Below are 21898 nucleotides of genomic sequence, written 5' to 3'. Positions count from 1 at the left end.
TCACTACATAAGACTTTGCCTCACTTTTCCCATGTAATTCTGCCCAACTGGTAATTTAGACCTCAGCAAGTAGACTTAGAATGTTAAAAAGAAACCTGTGAAGATATTAATGAAACCTGTATGTGTTTTACCACACTCATTATTAGAAAATGAATGGTCTCTTACCTTCTCCAAACATGCACATCAGTTTCTAAAGCAAATAGTAGATCAGTCAGTAATCTCTGGTGCATGGGGGACCATTTAAATTCTGGAATACGGAACATTGTTGTTCGTGGACCTGGGCTGAATTGTCGCCTCTGTTCTTCTGTCATCGGCATTCCTCGAAATCCCAAGTCAACACGCAAGTCTCTATCCTGTTGTGTAATAGAACGACCTTGCACAGCCTACATAAGGAGTAAATATTTGTTTTCATTTAAAATATGCAATGCAAAATCTGGCACAAAGTACAATCCAAGTGTTATGAGGCAAAGATATTTAATTAAGCACATACAGCAAAATTAGAAAATCTTATTAAGGAAACTTTGTCCTACTTCCACATGTCTTGTTAGATAAAATTATTTAAATTTGTATGTTTTAATACCATTCCATTTGAAATGAAGTACAAAAGAGTTATGAATTACATAACAGTATAACTGAAAATACCTATTTTGTTTCACCAGTGTGTGAAAAAAGCTTTAAAGTAAAATAATAACACATGATAAAGAATAATGTATGTTTTATTTGTCACAGAAACAATTCAAATGTGAAATAAAAATATAATTTACTAGCTTACATGGTTCTCAGACAGAAGTAATTAACTCAATTAATGTCCCCACATCCCAAGACTTCAGTTGGGCCCAATGCTACTAATATTTTCCTGCTAGTAATCTGGCTGGGATAGGCAGAAGTGGGTGTTTGATGGTGTTACAGCTATTGTCCAGGATATAAACTGTCCCAAGTAAAGCTGCCTTTTGCAATTGAGTGATAGTTAATTTGTCAATGTCGGTGGTGTTCATTCCAAGAAAATAGTTTTTTCAATATATCTAAACATTAACAGTCTAGATTATACTTTAATAAATATTTTAAAAGCATGTTTTAATTCTGTTTTAAAATCACAAGGTTCTGTTCATAGTAAATCTCTTCATATTCCACCTTCAAATTCTTCTGGTAAGCAATTTTGTATTTTATGCCAGCTGACGTTCATGATTGCTGTACAACAACACAATCAAATATGCAAGACAATAAAATTCTTACTACTGCTACAATTGTATCAATGGAATCAAAATGAAGAATAACATTCAAGTCCCATTAAGCTCACCAGAAAACATTAATTTTCATTCATCAATCATTATTATCATTTGAAAATAGTATGGATAAGCAGGGTACACATATACAGTGCCAATTATTTAGGGAAAGTTTTTTTTTATTAAAAAAAAGTTTGTTTTAATTACAAAAGAATGTATCAGTTTCTTACAATCAATTTGTCTATAGTTCACTATTTCTATTGGTAATTTTCATCTTTTTAACTCTTTCTTATTTTATTTTCCTGAGTTCCTATTTAAGGGATGGCAAAGTAAGATGACATAATCAGTAGAATAACTGAGTCTCTGACTTTCAAGACTCTTCTGTTATTGATGACCAAAATACAGTACTAAACTATAGGTAGTTTTCACTTACAAAGTCACAAACGGGACCAACAACTCTGTCACTGTGGTCATTAAGCATGTGGCCATGTGACCGCACTAATTTAGGTCAGTTCTGGCTACAGTAGTTAAGCAAATCACTGCAAGTCATTAAGCATGATGTCACGTGACCACAATTTATGACTTCCTGCTGACTTCCCTGCTTGGCTTGGCTTGTCAGTAGCCACATGTGAATGTCACAAGTGCCAATCACATGACCATGGGGTGCCGTAACTGTCATAAATGCATTTGCATCACTTCTCAAGTGACTGAATCATAAACATATCAGTGCAAGGATGCTGCAATAGACACAACTTTAAAGAGTAGTCATACCTGTTGTTTTTTAGCACCGTTGTAAATTCAAACACTAAACAAGTACTTGGTGAACAAGACTTGCCTGTATCTAGCCTCACAGTTGAAAAGTTGCAACAAAGTAGCATTATTAAGGCCATGGGTATAAAACCATAACCAGTTTTATTCTCAATTGTACATATTTCTATATATTAAATCTCTTCAGTTAAATCTCTTCAATATTTAGCTGTACGTTTTACATCTCAAGGAAATTAAAGTTGTTTATAAATCTATTAAAGCCAGAAATGTTTCCACTACAAATCATTTTCCACCGGGTGACATAAGACATGTACTACTTTGCCCTTTTCTTATTGGGATTTGTTGTTTACAGAGACACTCCAGGTAATGAAACAGCAGAAGAGACGGCAATCACTCCATGGCTGCTGAAGACAATGAAGAGAGCATCAGACTGAACATTTATTTGAGCCTCTACCTTACAGTGATAAGGATGGCCAAACATTATTATTTTTTTCACCTTTATCACTAGGTACTCAAGTACTCAGCCATCTCTAGGGTGACACTATCCTGGGGATGGAAAAAAAGTGGGGGGGGGAGGCAAAACAAAACTGGAGGGACGATCAGGGGGGAAATTAAACTGGAGTGATCCGGAAGAGGAAGTTCAGCTGTCCCAAAGCTGCTCCTTGTGAGGGATTTGAGATTCACGCCGGGCTAGCCATCGCCCCATGGAGAAGGTGGTCAGCCAGGAACAGTACTGGGAGAGAATGGGAGGCTGTTTACATCTGCTGCCATTCCAGCTCGGCTGGGCACCCCCTCCTCCCGCGCCCTTCGGCTTGGCCCCTCCTTTCGGTGAATTCTCTCCCCCACCTGGCTGCTGCTGCTGCAGGGCCTTCTACAGGGCCTTCTGCTGTTTAACATCTGACTCTTTTTTGAGCGCGGCTTCTGGACTGCATTTCCATCTGGCACGGCCACTGCTACCTGATACCACCCTGGACTTCTGGCCTCAGAGAGCGCCACCACTAGATGAGTGGGGGTACTCGCAGTATGCAAGAAAGCCCCCTGCTTCCTTCCACTACTCTGGACTTTCTGGATTTTCCCAGAATCTGTCTGTTGCAGAGCCATCTGCTGAGAACTATTTGGCTCTCCCTGAACTCGCACTTTAACAATTCTGCGCAATTTTATTCTTCTTATTTCCTTCTTTTCTTCCTCCCTTTTCCTCCTATCTTTAGTATGTTGAGTGTATGGGATTGTATGTAAGTGTGTGAGTGACCCACTTTTATTGTTATTACTGTTATATTTGTGTATTTTAATAATTACGTGGGGACTGGTTGTGTGAGTGTCTGAGTATGCTTGACTCGGAGGACCTGCTAGGGAAGGCGGGGGATACCGGGGTGGTTGGGGGGGCCACGGCCATGGGAGTGGGTCGGAGCATTGCGGTCGTGACAGGGAGAGGCAGATACGGCGGGGACCTTAGGTCTAGCCATTACCGGGGAAGGAGGGTTCGCTACATTACAGAGATCCCTCCTTCCGGCCCTTTGAGTCCCACTCCAAGACCAGATGGCGCGAGTAGCCAGGACCCTGGTCTCAGGCTGCTGTTGCTAAATGCCAGGTCTGTTATTCACAAGGCTCCCCTCGTCCGGGACTTAATTGTTGACGAGAGGGCAGACCTGGCATGTATTACTGAAACCTGGCTGGGCACAGAAGGAGGAGTCCCCCTTGTAGAGATGTGCCCAGAGGGATTTCAGGTGCTTCATCAGCCGAGAGCCCAGGGAAGGGGTGGCGGTGTGGCTATTGTTATCCGGGAGTCTCTGTTACCTCGTAGGGTCCCTGCTCCGGAGCTTGTCGGGTGTGAGTCCCTGCTGATAAAGTTGGACCTCAGGGGTCAAGTGGGTTTGCTGCTAACGTACCTGCCTCCCAACTGCGTTGCAGCATCCCTCCCCTCGCTCCTCGAGTCAGTAGCCGAGCTGGCAGTTGAGCTCCCCAGGCTTATAGTTCTGGGGGACTTTAACTTGCCATCGCTCGGTGAACGCTCTGATGGGGCGCAGGAGTTCATGGCTTCCATGACAGCCATGGGCTTGACCCAGGTAATTCGGGGCCCAACCCATACAGCGGGTCACATGCTCGACCTCGTATTTCTCTCGGAGCAGTGGATGTGTGATCTTGGTCTGAGGGGTAATGAGATCATACCCCTGTCGTGGTCAGACCACTGCCTACTGAGGCTTGACTTCCGGAGGCCAAACCCCCACCGTAGGGAGGAGGAACTGACCAGGTGGTTCCGCCCCAGGCAACTCATGGACCCTTTGAGGTTCCAGACGGAGCTTGGGGCAATTCCTGACGCTCTCGCCCACAGTTCGGTGGAGGCTCTGGTTGCCGCCTGGTATTTGGCGGCATCGGGGTCTCTTGACCGGATTGCGCCACTACGGCCCCTCCGGGCCAGTGGATCCCGGAGACCTCCTTGGTTTACCGAGGAACTCCGGGAGAAGAAGCGCCGGAGGAGACGCCTAGAGCACCTGTGGAGGTCCGATAAGTCCGAGGCGAACCGAGCACTTCTGACCACCTGCACCAAAGACTACATCCGGGCATTAAGAGATGCCAAAAGAACGCATATCTCTGCCTTGGTTGCGTCCGCCGAGTCACGCCCAGCCGCCCTGTTTAGGATCACCCGTTCCCTCCTTAATAGGAGGGATCTGGGAGATCCCTTGCAGGGTAGGGCTGAGGACTATGCCCAGTTCTTGGCGGACAAAGTTGCTCGGTTTCGGTCGGACTTGGACTCCACCACAGTAGATCCAGCCGAGACACAGGGGGATTACTTGGCAAGCCATCTCTGGGTTGAGTTCCAGGATGTTGCCTCCGGGGATGTGGACAAGGCCATTCGAGCTGTAAGTGCCTCCACCTGTATTTTGGACCCGTGTCCCTCCTGGCTGGTTGCCAACAGCAGGGAGGTGACACATGGCTGGATCCAGGCGGTCGTGACCGCCTCCCTTCGGGAGGGGCACTTCCCCGCCGCACTTAAAGCGGCGGTGGTGAGACCCCTCCTGAAGAAACCATCTTTGGATCCAGCCATTTTAAACAACTATCGTCCTGTCTCCAACCTCCCCTTTATTGGGAAGGTTGTTGAGAAGGTGGTGGCCTTTCAGCTTCAACGGGCCTTGGAGGAAGCTAGTTATCTTGACCCCTTCCAGTCCGGCTTCAGACCTGGTTACAGCACAGAAACCACTTTGGTCGCATTGACCGATGATCTCTGGAGGGCCAGAGATGGAGGCCATGCGTCCATCCTGGTTCTCCTTGACCTCTCAGCGGCTTTCGATACCATCGACCATGGTATCCTTCTGCGACGACTGCGGGAGGTGGGGGTGGGAGGCACTGTTTTGCAGTGGTTCTCCTCTTACCTCTCGGACAGGTCGCAGTCGGTGTTGGTCGGGGGGGCAGAGATCATCCCTGAGGCCCCTAACATGTGGGGTGCCACAGGGTTCGGTCTTATCCCCCCTACTTTTTAACATATACATGAAACCGCTGGGCGAGATCATTCGGAGGCACGGGATAAAATACCACCAATATGCGGACGATACACAATTGTATCTGTCCGCCCCGTGCCAACTCAATGAAGCGGTGGACGTGATGAGCCAGGGTCTTGAGGCCGTTAAGAACTGGATGAGCGCTAACAAACTGGTACTCAACCCGGACAAGACCGAGTGGCTGTTGTGCTTCCCTCCCAATAATTTGGCTGACATTCCAACACTCAGGCTGGGGGGTCAAATTTTATACCCCTCAGACAGGGTCCGTAACTTAGGAGTCCTCCTGGATTCACAGCTGACTTTCGACCATCAGCTGTCGGCTGTGACCAGGGGGGCATTTGCCCAGGTTCGCCTGGTCCGCCAGTTACGGCCCTACCTGAACCGGGAGGCTCTCGCAACAGTCACTCGAGCCCTTGTGATCTCTAGGCTGGAATACTGTAATGGGCTCTACATGGGGTTGCCCTTGAAGAGCATCCGGCGACTGCAGTTAGTCCAGAATGCAGCCGCGCGAGTGATAGTGGGCGCACCGCGGTTCGCCCACATTACACCCATCCTCCGCGAGCTGCACTGGCTACCTGTCGGTCTCCGGGTGCGCTTCAGGGTATTGATGACCACCTTTAAAGCACTCCATGGTAGTGGATCTGGATATTTGAGAGACCGCCTTCTGCCGATCACCTCCCTCCGACCGATTAGATCGCACAGGCTGGGCCTCCTCCGAATTCCATCCGCCAGTCAGTGCCGACTGGCGACTACGCGGAGGAGAGCCTTTTCTGTTGCAGCTCCGACCCTGTGGAACGAGCTCCCCGTTGAGATTCGTACCCTCACCACCATCCAGACCTTCCGCACAGCCCTCAAGACCTGGCTCTCCCAGCAGGCCTGGGGATAGGTTTCCAATTTACCCGCCCGAGTGCTGACTGTTGAATGCATGTTGTGGTTTACCATTTTATTTTGTTCACTATTGTTTGTCTCTTGGTTGCACCCCCTCCCCTTGTGATTGTAAGCCGCCCTGAGTCCCCTCAGGGAGAAGGGCGGCCTATAAATCTCAATAAAATGTGAAAATGTGAATGGACAGGGAAGGAGTGGGGAGGGAGAACACCTCTATTTATTTAGGCATTTTAAAACAGATTATATTCACTAAGCAAACAGCTCCACCAAAACAATGGATCTTTAGATTAATCTTCAAAAATACTCAGCTCTCTGCAGTCATTTGAATACCCCATCTATTTCATATTTTCAACAGCATTCTTTAATTTCTTTAGTAGAATTCTAGATAATCTGCCATCACCATTCACAGGAAATAATGAGGTTTTTTTAAAACCCTGATTTTTCGATCCGATTAATAAGGTAAAAGAAAATATTTACAAGCAGTTGTCTCTCCTTACGAACCATGATTAATATAATGTTATGAGATTTTTACAAGTACTGGAAATCTAACGAAAGCCTAACTTATCTATTCTTCATGTAAGAAATCTGCAGTTGTTAGAGGGAAAAAACACTGACAGGCAGCTCCAGTGGGGAAAAAATTGCATTTTGCCAAGTACAATGAGTTTTAAACACCTAATTTATTCAGTTCCCCAAAGTATTTGTACCAACATAATATATCCTTGAATTTCTGACTACCAGTCAGCTAAAACCAATACTGTTAAGATAGATAACTGCCTAGGTAAAAACAGAAATGTAAGCATTTTTTACTAGAGATATATTTATAGGTAGATAAGAGAAATTGCACCCAGACTTCACTATTAAGTTAGCAAGAATGAGAAATTTCTACATATATTTTTAAGGGACATGATTGATAAAAGATCTTCTATCTTACTTTGGAAATATAAGTAGACAATGTTAAAGAGTTGGCAATCTAAGGAAAAATAGTGCTGATTAACTCTATTTCTGATTGTAACCTGAAACAAATATATTCAACCCACCAATTCCAACCTCTCTTTGAAGAAATATTTGTTTGTTTGTTTTTCACATTATTTAATTGCTCATCTCCTCAGGGAGGGACTCTGGAAGGTATTTAATAAAATGTTACAACTTAAGGACAGTAGGTAAAACTTTAAAAAATGGAAAATCTAGAATTCTACCATCAGATAAAAACCAAGAATGTGAATTCTAGTCCTGCCTTAGACATGAAAAGCAGCTTGGTGACTCTGGACCCAGTCACAGTCTTTCAGTCAAACTCATCTAATAGGGTTTTTATTTGGGAAAACAGGAGGACAAAGAAGGATTAAATATGTTTGCTGCCTTGAGTTTTTTATAAAAAAATAATAAAGACAGGATGAAAAAATCTAAATATTTTTCATGACAAATCAGAGTAAGAAACCAGGAAACTGTGAGTCTTGTTCCATCTTAGGCCTAAAAGATGGCTGGGTGACTTTGGGACACTTACTTTCTCTCAGCCCAACTCACCTGTTGTCTTTGTGAGAACAATAGAGGAGGAAAGAGTATTAGTTGTGCTGGCTGGCTTGCATTATTTATGAAAATAATAAAAGTAAAAATTTTAAAAATCCCAAAAAAGTTTTTTTTTTCCAGAGGATTAAATCAAGCTTCTATCAGGTCAGTATAGCTAGCACTACAGAATTCTTCTGTTAGATAATTTTGTTAAAGAAATTTTCTGTCAAATTATACAATAATACATTGATCAAAACTTGATTAATCAAGTCTAAAGCCAACTTGATACTCAGCTAATACTTTCTCTTGGATCATCCAATCTGCAGTTTCACATAAAGATTCAAAAATGTCTGTTTAGATGCCATCAAGCTGGTGTCAACTTTTTAGTGCTACAAAGATAAAACTTGTTCCAGAATGATCTGTCTTCAATCTGTCCTTTAAAATGTATTTAGATTTAAGAGAATTAGTTGCAAATTAGCTGAGTTGTGTTCTTTTTTTCAAGTGTTTGTTTTAAACTCCATTGTTTAGAAATCTATAAAGGCTGATCACTGACAATAATCACTGAGCACTGGCAATAATCAGTCAGGGTTTTATTTTATAATTCTATAGGGATAGAGCCCACCCCAGTATTTATTTCATTAGTGCAGTAGATTTGATAGTGTCTAAACTAGAGACAGGAGATCAATCAGAGAAAGAATCCAAAACTACTGCTGTCATATGCAATTATCTAGCAGCAATGTACAGTATCTCTAAAAATATGATCCATTTCTCTGAAGGGATTAAACTCTGATCTCAGATTTTGGAGCTGAAATGTCAACAAGGTACCAGAAAACAGTGCATTTTTCATCCAATCCACATCAAATTCATCCATGGTTGACCATATCCACATCAATATTGGTTCCCCTTGTTTTTAGTATACTCTTATAGTTAATTGTTGTTTTTTAGTTCAGAATGCACAATATATTCTGAGAATTACATCAAGAGCTTCTACATGCATTAACTAAGCTTTGACCCAAGTAAGAGAATTGGAGAACTTAGCGGTAGATTTCTGACCAGAAGTGACACTGGACATTAAGAGTTCCTACATGTAGAAGTAAATTAGGTAGCGCATACTAAGAGTCAGAAACATTATTTTAATCTCCCATAGTTTAAAATGGGATGTTTGGGGTATATAAAAGAACTATCAAACTACTCACAATTGCTTCATTTTATTGGAGAGTTCTGAGCATGGGCAGACTCGTCCACATATTTGTGGACCTATCTATATGTTGAAGTATTAAAAGTAAATCTTGCAATAAGTGGGAAATGATCACTATCAGGATAGAAAGCTGCTTTAAAATCAGTTCAACTGCTGGGCAATTCATTCAACAATATCAACAGCAGAGCCTTCAGAAATAGCATACAAATAAGGTATCTAAATTGTGAGGAACAATCAATATTCTACCCCTTACTTATGATTCTGTAATATGTATTAAAGCAGAATAACTGAAGCATCCTGATGTCCCTGGAGACCTATAAAACAGTATGTTGCCCTGTCCCTGATATTGAGTACAATAGACACTATTTATGTTTGATGGTAGGTAGAAGCGAGAGAATTTAATGCCTTTGTAGGAATGTAGAATTTAAAGGAATCAGACAATAGCAGAAGCATCTCATAGTATTATAAAGTGTTACATTTACATCTATAAATATAGAATTTATATTGCATTATTTATCATTCCTATATAATATTTCTGTGGGCATGTAATCCTAACCTTGATTAGTTCAGGGGTCTTTTTTATTCTGGGGGCCAAAATCCCAATGATCAGTGAAGTTGCTTTCTTGTATTTATTTCCATTCTGATTGTTTAAAGTGGGGATTTTCACAACAAACAGATATTAATCATGCTGTGCCCCTTCTTCCCTAAAAAGTTAGCGATCCTTCTGAATTGTCAAACATTGAGCTGTTTGTTTAAATCTGAAAGGTCAAATTAAAGGTCAGTTTAACCAAACTCCATTCTTCAGTATTAATCTTTGTCCTTAAAATCCAGCAAAGGAAATTGTTTATAGGGCCTAGCAAGACAGATAAATCTCATCTTTTTTATATTGATTTATTGGATACATTATGGGCTATTATTTATTATTTTTATTTTGATCGTCACCTGTTAATACATGCATATTTTTAAAAGATTTTTTTTCCATATACAACAAAGCAGCAAACATACTTCATGCACCTTCCTCCTCCTATTTCCCCCACAACAACAAGCCTGTGAAATGAATTGAGCTCAGACAGAGTGAGTGGCCCAAAATCATCTACCCAGTTTTTCATGCCTGAGCAGGGACTGGAAGTCAGAGTCTCCTGGTTTCTAGGCCACTTCCTTAACCACTATACAAACCACTAAGGCTCTTTTTTATGTACAACAGATCTTTAGCTTCCAATGTTTACTGAAGTCAAATAACCACTTCACTTAATGTAGAGGGGAATCAATAATAACATTGGTATTGATATAGCAATTTCAATTGTCAAACAAAATGCAGCATTTATCATATGCAATACTTTATTTACTTGTAATGTTCCACCACATAATATTAACAATGTATTGCAGATGTAGACTGATGCTGAGAAAATACAGCTTTTAATATAAACTACTTAGCTCATGTCACATATTTCTGATCAAAGTTCATGAGAAGAAAAACAACAACCAGTAAGCAGATGGATGGACTGAATTATAATGATTAACAGTTGCACTATTGCACTGTTTCTCAATCTTAGCCATTTGAAGATATGTGGACTCTAACTCCCAGAAGTCCCCAGCCAGCCATACTCCCAGAAATGTTGGCTGCAGAATTCTGGAAGTTGAAGTCCATACATCTTGAAGCGATCAAGGTTGAGGAACACTGCACTATTGGAAGATCTGAAAGATCAGATCTTGGAAAAAATGTACTTATGTGGTTGCTAAGAGTAGACAAAGTTGATGACAGATAATCTATCCAGTTAAAAAGTATGACAGAAATTAATACAAAAAACTCCCAAATAAATCTCTATTGCATGTGCAAAATTCTGGGACTTTAAACTAATGGTTTTTGACTCATTGGCTAGAAACTGGAAACAAACTGACATTGGGTCCCTTTTGTTTTATCTCCAGGACCCATTGTGGGCAATTCTGCTTGGACAACCATTAATGATCTCATGCATCTGTTATTGGAAAACAGTGTTGACTCATTGGCTGCCAAGTTCTACCCCATTATTTAGATTGCACTCTATCAATTACATCTTCATACAAGTCCTCAAAACCCAAAGATGTGTGAGAAGACAGTATGTTGTGATAAAAAAATAAAGATTAGGATTGCTAAATTCCAGATTCAAATCCACTCTCAGCAGTAAAAGTTTCACTGAATTACTTTATGCCCACTCTAATTCATAAGGTTTTGTTCTGAAGAGAAGATAGAAGATGAAATGCTAAGGGTGCCCTTAAACATCAAGAAAAAGGGAGAGATAATTAATCAATAAACAGTATATGGGAACATTCCAGTCAAGTGGAACAGCATCACTAAATTTTCTGCACTCGAGCCAAAGTTACGATCCGAAAAAACCCTAACTTAAAAATGTTCTTCAGTTAAAAGAGGACAGAGGAAACCTTTGTGTAAATGAAGTGCCAATGAGAAATCACAGATGCTCATCTTAAATATCACATGTAATCTCAATAAAATATTTTTAGTAATTACACGGTTGATAATATTTGCTACATGAACAAGTGTAGGCATTGTAGATTTCATTAAGATTTATCCACCTGTTCCTCCAAAATTTAAGCAATCACCTTGTTACATAGAAAAGAAGCATGAGCCACAAGCATTTGAGAGCGAACATAAGGCACCTGAACTTTTTTGAATTTACCCATACAGCTAGATAGATAAACATAGGTATATATTTTATATATGAATCTTCTGCATTTTATTTCTCATGCAGTATATTTTATAACAAATGATAATTGATATTCTAAAGCAGTTAAAAGTTTTCTTAAATTTTTGTTTATAAGTTGCCATATTATATATAATGTCATTATCAGTTAATGATAATGGCTGGAATACTGCAATGTGCTCTACATGGGGCTGCCCTTGAAGAGCATCCGACGACTTCAGCTAGTTCAGAACGCGGCCGCGCGAGTGATTATGAGCGCACCACGGTTCGCCCATATAACACCAATCCTCCGTGAGCTGCGCTGGCTACCTGTTGATCGTCGGGTGCACTTCAAGGTCCTACTTACCACCTATAAAGCGCTCCATGGTAGTGGATCTGACTATTTGAGAGACCGCCTCCTGCCAATTAGCTCCCTGCGTCCCATCAGATCGCACAGAGTAGGCCTCCTCCGAATTCCATCCGCCAGTCAGTGCCGACTGGCGACTACGCGGAGGAGAGCCTTCTCAGTTGCAGCTCCGACATTATGGAACACCCTCCCCGTGGAGATCCGTACCCTCACCACAGTCCAGGCCTTCCGCACAGCCCTGAAGACCTGGCTATCCCGTCAGGCCTGGGGATAGGATTACTCTCACCCCGCCCGAATGTTGAATGAATGTTGTGTTTTTATGGATAATTTTCTTTTATTCACGATTTTTTTTCCTTTAAGTCTTGTCTTGCACCCCCTTCCCCTCATTATTGTAAGCCGCCCTGAGTCCCTCCAGGGAAAAGGGCGGCATATAAATTCTTAATAAAATATAAAAAATATAAAAAATATAAATATATAAATTTTAAAATCAAGGTTTTCATTCAGTTGAGGAAAAATAGTTTTAATTATTGTACTGAGAAGCTTTTACACACAGTTTTTCTTTTCATTTGAAATGAGGGTGTGTGTCAAATTGGTTTATCTGTTGCCCTAACAGCAAAGAGATTTATAGAGAACACATCATAAAAAATAATTTGAAAAAAGATGTCTAGATAAATTATTTAAATAAACATACTGTTTTAGTACTATGCAACACATATGTTTAATAGAAACTAACAGACATGCAAAATTCCATATTTAGAAAAGACAAAATCTTAATTACATATCTTTTAAATTATAAAACTGGTAAGTTATATCATCAGCTGTGGTCTCCCAGTCTTATCCAACTGTCTCTGGAAAGCAAGTTTAGAAGATCTAACAAATTTGGATATTGAAGCTCAGAGAAATAAAGCCACCCACAATAAGGCTGGCACATTGAAATGGATAAACCACCTTCCAAATTGCTAAATATTTAAACACAAAAATGCCCAAACCTTAGGGGAGCAGTTATTCAAACAATATTTGAGCAGCTGGACAGAGTAAATATAGAAGGTTTAGCCAAATCCTTACGATGGACATACTTTTATTAGCACAGCCCCAGAGATAGAGGAATATAACACATATGTTACCTTAGTGTCAATTATATAAAGAGAGAGATCGGTGTCATGGAATAGATGAATGGCCTATTGTCACCCCTATATTATGTCATTTTAATGTACAGTATATGTCATTTGATGTGTGGTCAGAATCCCAAAATTATATACAGTATAACCCTTTATTTGAACAAAACAATAGAATGTGTGGATTTGATTGGAATAAATTATAGGAGTGATATACAACTATGATGTGAATTTTATTTTACTTCTTTTACTGTACCATATGGTGGTGGTGGTTGTATTATTATTATTATTATTATTATTATTATTATTATTATTATTATTATTATGTATTTTACATTTTGTATTCTGGTCTGGCCTAGTGGTTAATTGATAAAGTATTATTACACATGTTTAACAATACAATACCTTTTATAAAATTATGTCTTAAAAACTTACTTGGGTTGTAGTTGTTGTCTGTATTTTTCTTATTTCCTTCCCTGCTTCTTTTCCATCATCAGACCTTTCTGGATCTGATATGATACTCCCTCCATCCACATTTGATACAGTTTTCCCAGAGGACTCAGTTTCAAGCGTTGTAGCTGCCATTTCAGTATATTCTAATCCTTTAGAAGATGAAGCCAAGTCTCTTTCAGATAGTGAATCAATTGTATCAACAGAAGTATGAATTTTAAATTCCTTGTCTTCTATTATGCTTGAGCCACATGCTATATCAGTACCGCTAGACATATGAGAAAGAAGCCCAAGGTCATTATTCACACCAAGATGAATTTGAGTCTCTTGAATATTGGCAATAGTGATATGATTGCTAGACAGTTCAGGGAGCAGCTTCTCTTCTTGGCTAGATATTTTATCAAAGAGAAATGAGGTGCTGTTATGAGAAGGTTCGTCTTTATCATCAGCAAGTGTAATTAAAGGACCGTTGTCCTTTTCTTCACTTTTCTTAATTATGCCAACACTCCCATGAACATTGTTCTGAAGTTTTTCAACTGCAGCACTATATACATTGTCTAATAAAGATTCTACTTCCACAAGGGTACCATTTTCTCTGGTTACCAAAGTCTCTGGTGACAGATCCATATCATCCAACTTTACTTCTGTGGCTTCCACCTTTTCTGCTTTTATATCAACTAACAGATCATGAACCTCTACATGTACACCACTCCCGGGTCTATCTGCACTTCCAAGCACATCATCGCATACTTTTGTTGCTATGAGTAAATCTCTGGTATCTGTGCTGACTGGATAGTCTGTTTCACTTTCTGGACTTTGGCTTTGTGAAAGATCTTCAATTTCACGAATTTCCATTGCACCTTTTGCTCCAGTTGTCTGAGCTGAAAGGCCTGAGATAGTGCTCACATTCCCTTTTTTCCCCTTCTTGATATTCTCTTCTTCCTGTCTTTGGTATTCCTCATACATTTTTGCTAGGTACTCCTTGTGAGCTTCATAGGTAACCTTAATGCAAGCAAAGCATAAAGTCAGAAAAAAATAGTAATGCTAATTCAATGTCAGAAAAAAGTAAAACAGCAATTTAACCAAATTAATAATGTTACTGAAAAAGTAATAATTCAGAAACAATTACAACATGCCATTTTGCATGGTGACCACAAGATGGTACTACAATTTATCTATGTCATAATATGAACAAAATATGGGAATCTTACCTTTGAATGTGCTATGGAAAGTGTATCAACCCAGACTCTCCATCCTCCCCATTCATATTTTATTGCATGATATAAAAGAATACGAAAGATGTTATACACCATCTCAGTAATTTTCTGTTCTTCAGAGTTCTTGGGATTAATATATCCCAAAGAAAACATCCAATCTTGCCATACTGAACACTGAAGTAAGCACCTAAAATAAAATAGTTACAGTAAGATTCCACAGCACTTGAACTGTTTAATTATACATACAGATAAGAAAAACAGAGGCTTCCATTCTAAATGTTAATTTAAAAAGTGTTTTGAGAAAATAAACCTCATTTGTAATAATGTAAACAATATATATTCATTACACCTTCAGAAATAGAAGAAAACAATGTTTAAAACTATGTTAAAATTATAACCCCCAGTAATGGAATCAGGATTCAGAATATTAGATGAAAAGAGACCTTTAACTTAACAGCAATTAATGTAGGCTTTCTATTTTTAACTTTATTTTTCACATCAAGAAAACAGGAAATGATACATTAAGAAAAATTATTCAGGAATAAATAAATAAAAGTGTGAAGAAGGACAATTTAGTAAAAATCTGTGCCCAGATGGGCAATTTGGAGATATAGTTATAACATCCTTAGAAGCAATATCTCTAAATGGTAGATCAAATATATATATTTTAAGAGTATTCAAAATCAAACACATCCAGATGATGCAAAGTTTAGGAAGGTAGCTGTAGGCACTGGCATCAAAAGCACTACTCACATACATTGCATATGCTGGGCCTCAGCATGAATGAAACCCCAGGGGACCTTGTGAAGGGGTACCCTGACTACTTTACCTTATGATGCAAAACAGAAACAAATAAATGAAATTTATTTTCCTCCTAATATGTATATGAATATGTGAGGATAATCACACAATACATTTTCTTATTTTGTGGTGTTTGCATAAGAACGGCTGCATAACTGAATGAGACAATTCTTTACATACCTTCTATTTTCACGGCTATTACTGAAAAGCTTGATCATATCTGATAAAAATAAACGCCGAACCTCCATGAGTTCTGTACTTGGTGCAGAATTCTTTAATAATGTGGCCACCACTTTCAGAATCACTTTAAAAGAGCAAATATATAATGTGCTTACACTTATTTTAATCACTGAAACACTGCAAACACCATCTGTTATAATTTTATTAACAGTGATTTTTAAATTTTAAAAAAAAAAGACCTTTAAAGGAAAGGAGTAGAAAAAACTACAGTATATCAAGTATAATTAATTTATTTTATGTCCAATTCACAGGGCAACAAACAATATCACAATAATTAAAATCATAAAAACACAGAAACAATTATAAAGTATACATATAGGCAACTGAAAAATATTATTAATAAATACACAAACATTAACAGTGCAATCAGGTAACAGGGCCCGTAACACATTCAGGATCTCAGGCTTGAGCACATAGCCATAGAATTTTTAAATGCTTATGAAAATCTAATAGGGTCGGGCCATCCTCAGCTACAAAGATGCTCTCCATCCAACATCCCTTGCTTGATGGGACCTGTAGCATCTGTAATCAGCTAAACCAAACTGGATGGATAGAAACTATTAGGAGAAGATGGTGTCTTAGGTAACCTGGTCCAAAGCTATGTAGGGCTTTCAATATGACAATCAACATCTTGAATTGCACCTGGAAGCACATGGCAATCAATGCAACTCCCACAGTAATGATGTTACATGTGCCATATAACTAGCATCATAAACTACCCACGCAGCTGTTTTTTGCACCAATTGATCTTTCTGAATGTTCTTCAAGGGCAAGCCGCATGTAGAGCATGTTGCAGTAATCCTAACAATTGGTAACACAGCATGAGTGACTATAAGCAAAGCCACCTGGTCCAGGAATGGACACAAATGGCACAGAACTCTCCTAGCCATGGCTGCTACCTGCTCTTCAAGCAGGATATGCGAACTTAAGAGAATCGCAAGACTGTACACTAGGGCAATGTTTCCCCATTCAGTACCAAAGATAGAAGAACTTTGTTTCCAGATGGACAAAATACTCAAAGCCACTCCATTTGTTTGGATTGTGTCAGAGCCTATTGTGCCCCATCCAGTATCATATAACCTCCAGACCCTTCTTTACTTTGACTTATATCAGTCATAGTTCAAAGTTCATAGAAATCTCTGCATCGTGTATTAGTTAATCCTTTCCTTCCATCATTTGTCCACCTCTGAATAAAAGGCAATATTGCACAGTATCAGAATATATCAATAAAAGGAAGAATCTTCTTCTTGTCTGTGTAATCTTGCTCTTTTTTGTGCTTTCGCAAACCTCTTGAAAAAGTTTACATGAGGTGAAGAGATACAGAAAACAAAAACAAACAAATGAGAAATCCTCAGCTACCGTACAAAGGTTTCCTGCTTTTGCCAAAAAAAGAAAAGCAGGGTTATGGTAGCTCTGCTTCTTTTGTATATAGGTTGTAATGTCACAACACATATACCAAAGAAGCAGGGCTTTCATTGTGACAATGCTATTCTTCTTTCTTTCTGCTCCCCATTGCCCTCTCTCCACCCAGGAATGCCAATGCAAATTAGTTTCCATTTTACATTCAATCTCGAGCCAAAAAATACTTTGTAGTATGATAGAACCTATGAATTGGCAATAATGTGGTATTCATTTGAGCTGGTAAAAAGTTTGAAATTTATGACAACCATTTCTCAAAATTAAAAAAGATAAGTTCTTACTTGGATTTTGAATTTTCACAGTAGAATCTGGTTCTGGATGTGGTTTATGAACAACTTGTGTGCATACTTGTTCAGTCAAAATCTATAACAGAAAAATTATTCCATTCACTCCAATCTTGGGTCCCCCCCCCCAAAAAAAAAATTATTGAAATAGCAATAGCAGTTACAGCCCTCTCTAAGCGGTTTACAAAGTCGCCATATTGCCTCCAACAATTTGGGTCCACAGTTTACCCACCTCAGAAGGATGGAAGGCTGAGTCAACCTTCAGCCGAGTTAGATTTGAACTGCCAAATTGCAGTCAGCCAGCAGGCAGTCAGCAGAAGTAGCCTGCAGTACTGCACTCTAACCACTGTACCACCACAGCTCATCCCAAAGATACTGTCTTCAGTACTGCATGTCATATACTGATAGTCTTATCCATTATCTCATATTTAAAGTAAAGTTACAATTCATTAATTATATTCCCACTCCTTTTTTTTGTCCCATTGTATCTCCTCAGTAAATGATACATGCATGCATAAATTGCACAAATATGTATTTTAACATATTTTCCTCCCAACTCATACAATTCTTAACTTTTTATTATTATTTCAAATTATGCCCCATCTTTGTTAGCCTTGCAAAAAAAAATTCTCTCAGAACATACATTTTAAAATGGATTCTAAAATATAACCATATTTCAATTGCTTGTACCCATTTAGCAGGTACAACTGAATTGTTCTACCATCATTATTAAATTCAGGCTATTATGAATTTAAGCAAGAAGTAGTGCAACCCTTCTGTTTTGGACTTGGAAAAACCATTCTAAGTATTCTAGAAATGGTCTGAAATGGGCCAGGATAACCTCAGAAAAAGTTATTTCAAATATGCCAGAATTGGTTCAACGTAGCCAATCCTAGGGTTGGTCTACTTTCACAAGACTCAGAATGGCTCCAAAACTGAGATATCTATGTTGCTTCTTTCAGGATTGAAACGTTCAAAAGGCATCCTAGTCATTATATTTATAAAACAAAATCACAGAATAATAAGGAATAGTCCATTACTTTAAAAATGTTACACACTGAAAAAGACACAGAGAAAAGGTTTTATTTCTGCCACACTGTAATATTAATGTAAATTAATGATTAATAGAAATAAACAAACATTTTAATGGTGATAATCAACAGATTGAATCTACTAATTAATGAAAAAACCTTTTAAAACAATATTCTCACAAAGGGTATTTCAATAAAGAGATTAACATAATATACCTCATACAGTGTGTTGTACGTTGTAATCGTCAAAGTATTGGTATGTAACATCAACCTCTCTCCAAGAAGAGTAAACAGACTATGTGTATGCATGATTTCAACTTTTCGCCTGAAGGACAAAAGTATGGAATGCACAAAAATTTAAGCAGATTTCTGTGACCAAAGATAATAATTAATATTCTGAAGCATCTTTCAATCTTGTGAGATTCCAATTACACATGATACAGTATATTTTATGCATACTTTTAACATATATATTGAAATGATATATTTTTTCATAACTACACAAATTATTTAAGAATCTGACTATCCACTACACAATTTTAGTACATAAATTGTTAGATCACAGCTACTGAAATATTTTGAATAAAAAAAATTGTGATCACATCTTTTGGAAATAAATGAAATAAATAGGACTCATAAAATAATAATTTATTTATTTTTTATTAATTAAATTTTTATGCCATCCATCTCACTGATAGAGAGACTCTTGGTGGCTTACAATATAATAAAAAGGTTTTTAAAAGGCAATACAAAACAATTAAAGAGAATTAGGTAGAAATCTAAAAGTAAAAGGATGAGCAACATGGGGGTGGGGCTCTTGTCTCTACCCTGTTAACCTTAGTCAAATTACTAACTAAGAAGAAATAAATATTCTAGTTTGGAGAAACTAGGTATAATAATTTAATAATGCTCATTGAAAGCAATGGGACAAATTAAGCATAACAATCCTGATTTCAATGGATACCTCAAAGTATGAACAAATCTAGCTCCAGTTTTCTGCAATCTGTTTAATAAGCAAAAAGGAAAAAATAAAAAGGCAATTATGTAACTAAACAAGTAAGAGGGTTTGAAATATCATATTAGAAACTGGAACACATTACTTACTTATGACCCAGATGTTTGAGAAAATATCCTAGCACCTTCAGAGCCTGAACCCAAATACTTTCACTTTTTGAAGCTAATAGTTTATAAATTACCCTGTGAAGGGAAGAAATATAAGAGAGTGTAAGCAAACCTCCTTAAAATGGTAAAACAAAATCAAGCTACTCTGCTTGTTCTGCTCATATTCAAAGTGTCGTATGTATGCTTTAAATTTGTGGAATATCTGCATCTCTGTCTGCTAATTCCAAACCATTTAATATTTACATGAAATTACCAAGTGAAATAATTGGAGGCTACATTATTTTCCAACTAATAATGGATGCAACTATTCCCCTTTTTATCTGAAACAGATGACGTACTAGTAGACTAGTGCCTGGACACAGTAATATGGGCAATATGGAGCCTTTGGACACCAATATGACCTGAATATGCACTTTTACCGCAAGTTCACATAGAAGCCTGAAAATGGCTGTCTGCTTCAGTGCATCACAAAGAGTGGCAGGGTTCACACTAGGATGAAGTCTGAAACAGTTTTTCCAAATTGTTTTCAAAATATATACAATCACTGCTTTGAAGTCACATGAGTTCCAGAGAAATATATAACAGAAAAGGGACATATGAATGACCAAATAGATGACACAGAGATAGACTAGAGGTGGTGCAAGGAACTCAGATAGCAATAGCAGTAGACTTATATACCGCTTCATAGGGCTTTCAGCCCTCTCTAAGCGGTTTACAGAGAGTCAGCATATTGCCCCCAACAATCCGGGTCCTCATTTTACCCACCTCAGAAGGATGGAAGGCTGAGTCAACCCTGAGCCGGTGAGATTTGAACCGCTGAACTGCTGATCTAGCAGTAGCCTGCAGTGCTGCATTTAACCACTGCGCCACCTCGGCTCGATCTCAATTGGCAATTTTAAGTCGATAATAAATTGATATTTTATGATTGACCATAACCAAGCATTCATTTTGTGCATAGGCAAACTGCTTACCCATAAGCAACTTAAAACATCTCTCAAGATTATAAATATGCCCATCTGTTTTATTTCTATACCAGCAAGTGGTATGATGTTCAGTCTTGTCAAGGCAAAGCTATTATAACAGAGGATTGTCAAGATAACTGCAGATCACAGAATTCTTCTAAAACTGGTTCATTATCCCCCAAACTGGGAAATGTGTTTTAGGGCAACCCTTTTCTACATCCCAAATCTGTACTGTTTGTTAAAACAAGCGGGATAAAGAAGATAACTTTATTTAAATTTACAGAAGTTTGTATTAGTATGTGATACAAAAATTCCATAGAACACAACCTACAATACATGCATGGAAAAATGCATTAATCCTATATGGTTGATTTATTTGAGTTTTTAAAGCCTGCTTGTATTACTTTAAACTCCTCCTATTCTCCCGACATGAACAGGCCTGAGAAGTGGATTGGGCTGAGTGAGAGACCCAAAGTCACTCAGCTGACTTTCATGTCTAAGGCGGGACTACAACACATAGTCTCTTCTTTGAGGGTGACCAATCCATCTTTATGATTTGTTCATATAGAGAAAATGAACAAGGACCAAATTGCAAAATAAATATATAATGAAAAATTAATGGGTTGTGATAGTGAAATATGAGAAAGCCATGGATGGTTTAATGAACAAAAACAATGTATAAAGCAATGTGTAGATACAAATGGAGGAAGAAAGTTCTACATGGTTTGTATGGTAGAAAGGAAGGCTGAACTGCAGCAAGTCTTGGTGATATAATCCAGGTTTATCACTTTCCTTTTTTTTTTTTTGACTGACTACTTTTTATTCTTGTCTTCTGCTTTGCATAATGTTGCTTAGTCCTAAGGGCAATAGTATGATGAACATGTATGTATCAATATTGTATTCTTAATTTAAAAAAAATCTGCATTCTACAAGATCTAGCTAGTTCAACATCTATCTAAATACTAATTTCTATAGTATGTTTGTAGTTTGTAATTTGTATACCATATTTGATTCATTAAAAAAAGAAAATTCAGAGACATTGGGAGTAAGGCAGTGAATTTAATACTCTGTTGTTGTTTTTGTTGTTATGATTTTTTTAAAATTTGAAATACATAAGCAGGTATGTTAAATATTCTGATCA

At 38.4% G+C, this 21898-nt stretch overlaps 1 protein-coding gene across 2 annotated transcripts in view; it reads right to left on the bottom strand.

Annotated features, from left to right (window-relative positions):
* NBEA (neurobeachin) overlaps nucleotides 1–21898 on the bottom strand; it is a 384945-nt gene that overhangs the window by 297743 nt on the left and 65304 nt on the right. For both annotated transcript variants that reach the window (XM_032219812.1, XM_032219813.1), the window contains exons 17-23: nucleotides 19778–19870; nucleotides 18890–18998; nucleotides 17640–17721; nucleotides 15880–16003; nucleotides 14893–15085; nucleotides 13667–14683; nucleotides 166–383 (exon numbers count right to left, since the gene is read on the bottom strand). In XM_032219812.1, the coding sequence (XP_032075703.1) occupies nucleotides 166–383; nucleotides 13667–14683; nucleotides 14893–15085; nucleotides 15880–16003; nucleotides 17640–17721; nucleotides 18890–18998; nucleotides 19778–19870 (1836 nt within the window). The remainder of the gene's footprint in view (nucleotides 1–165; nucleotides 384–13666; nucleotides 14684–14892; nucleotides 15086–15879; nucleotides 16004–17639; nucleotides 17722–18889; nucleotides 18999–19777; nucleotides 19871–21898) is intronic.

The sequence above is a fragment of the Thamnophis elegans genome, chromosome 6 (assembly GCF_009769535.1).
Source record: "Thamnophis elegans isolate rThaEle1 chromosome 6, rThaEle1.pri, whole genome shotgun sequence".
In the NCBI taxonomy this organism is placed as follows: Eukaryota; Metazoa; Chordata; class Lepidosauria; order Squamata; family Colubridae; genus Thamnophis; species Thamnophis elegans.
Note: the sequence above shows the minus strand (reverse complement) of the source record. Positions and strands in the feature narration are given on the sequence as shown.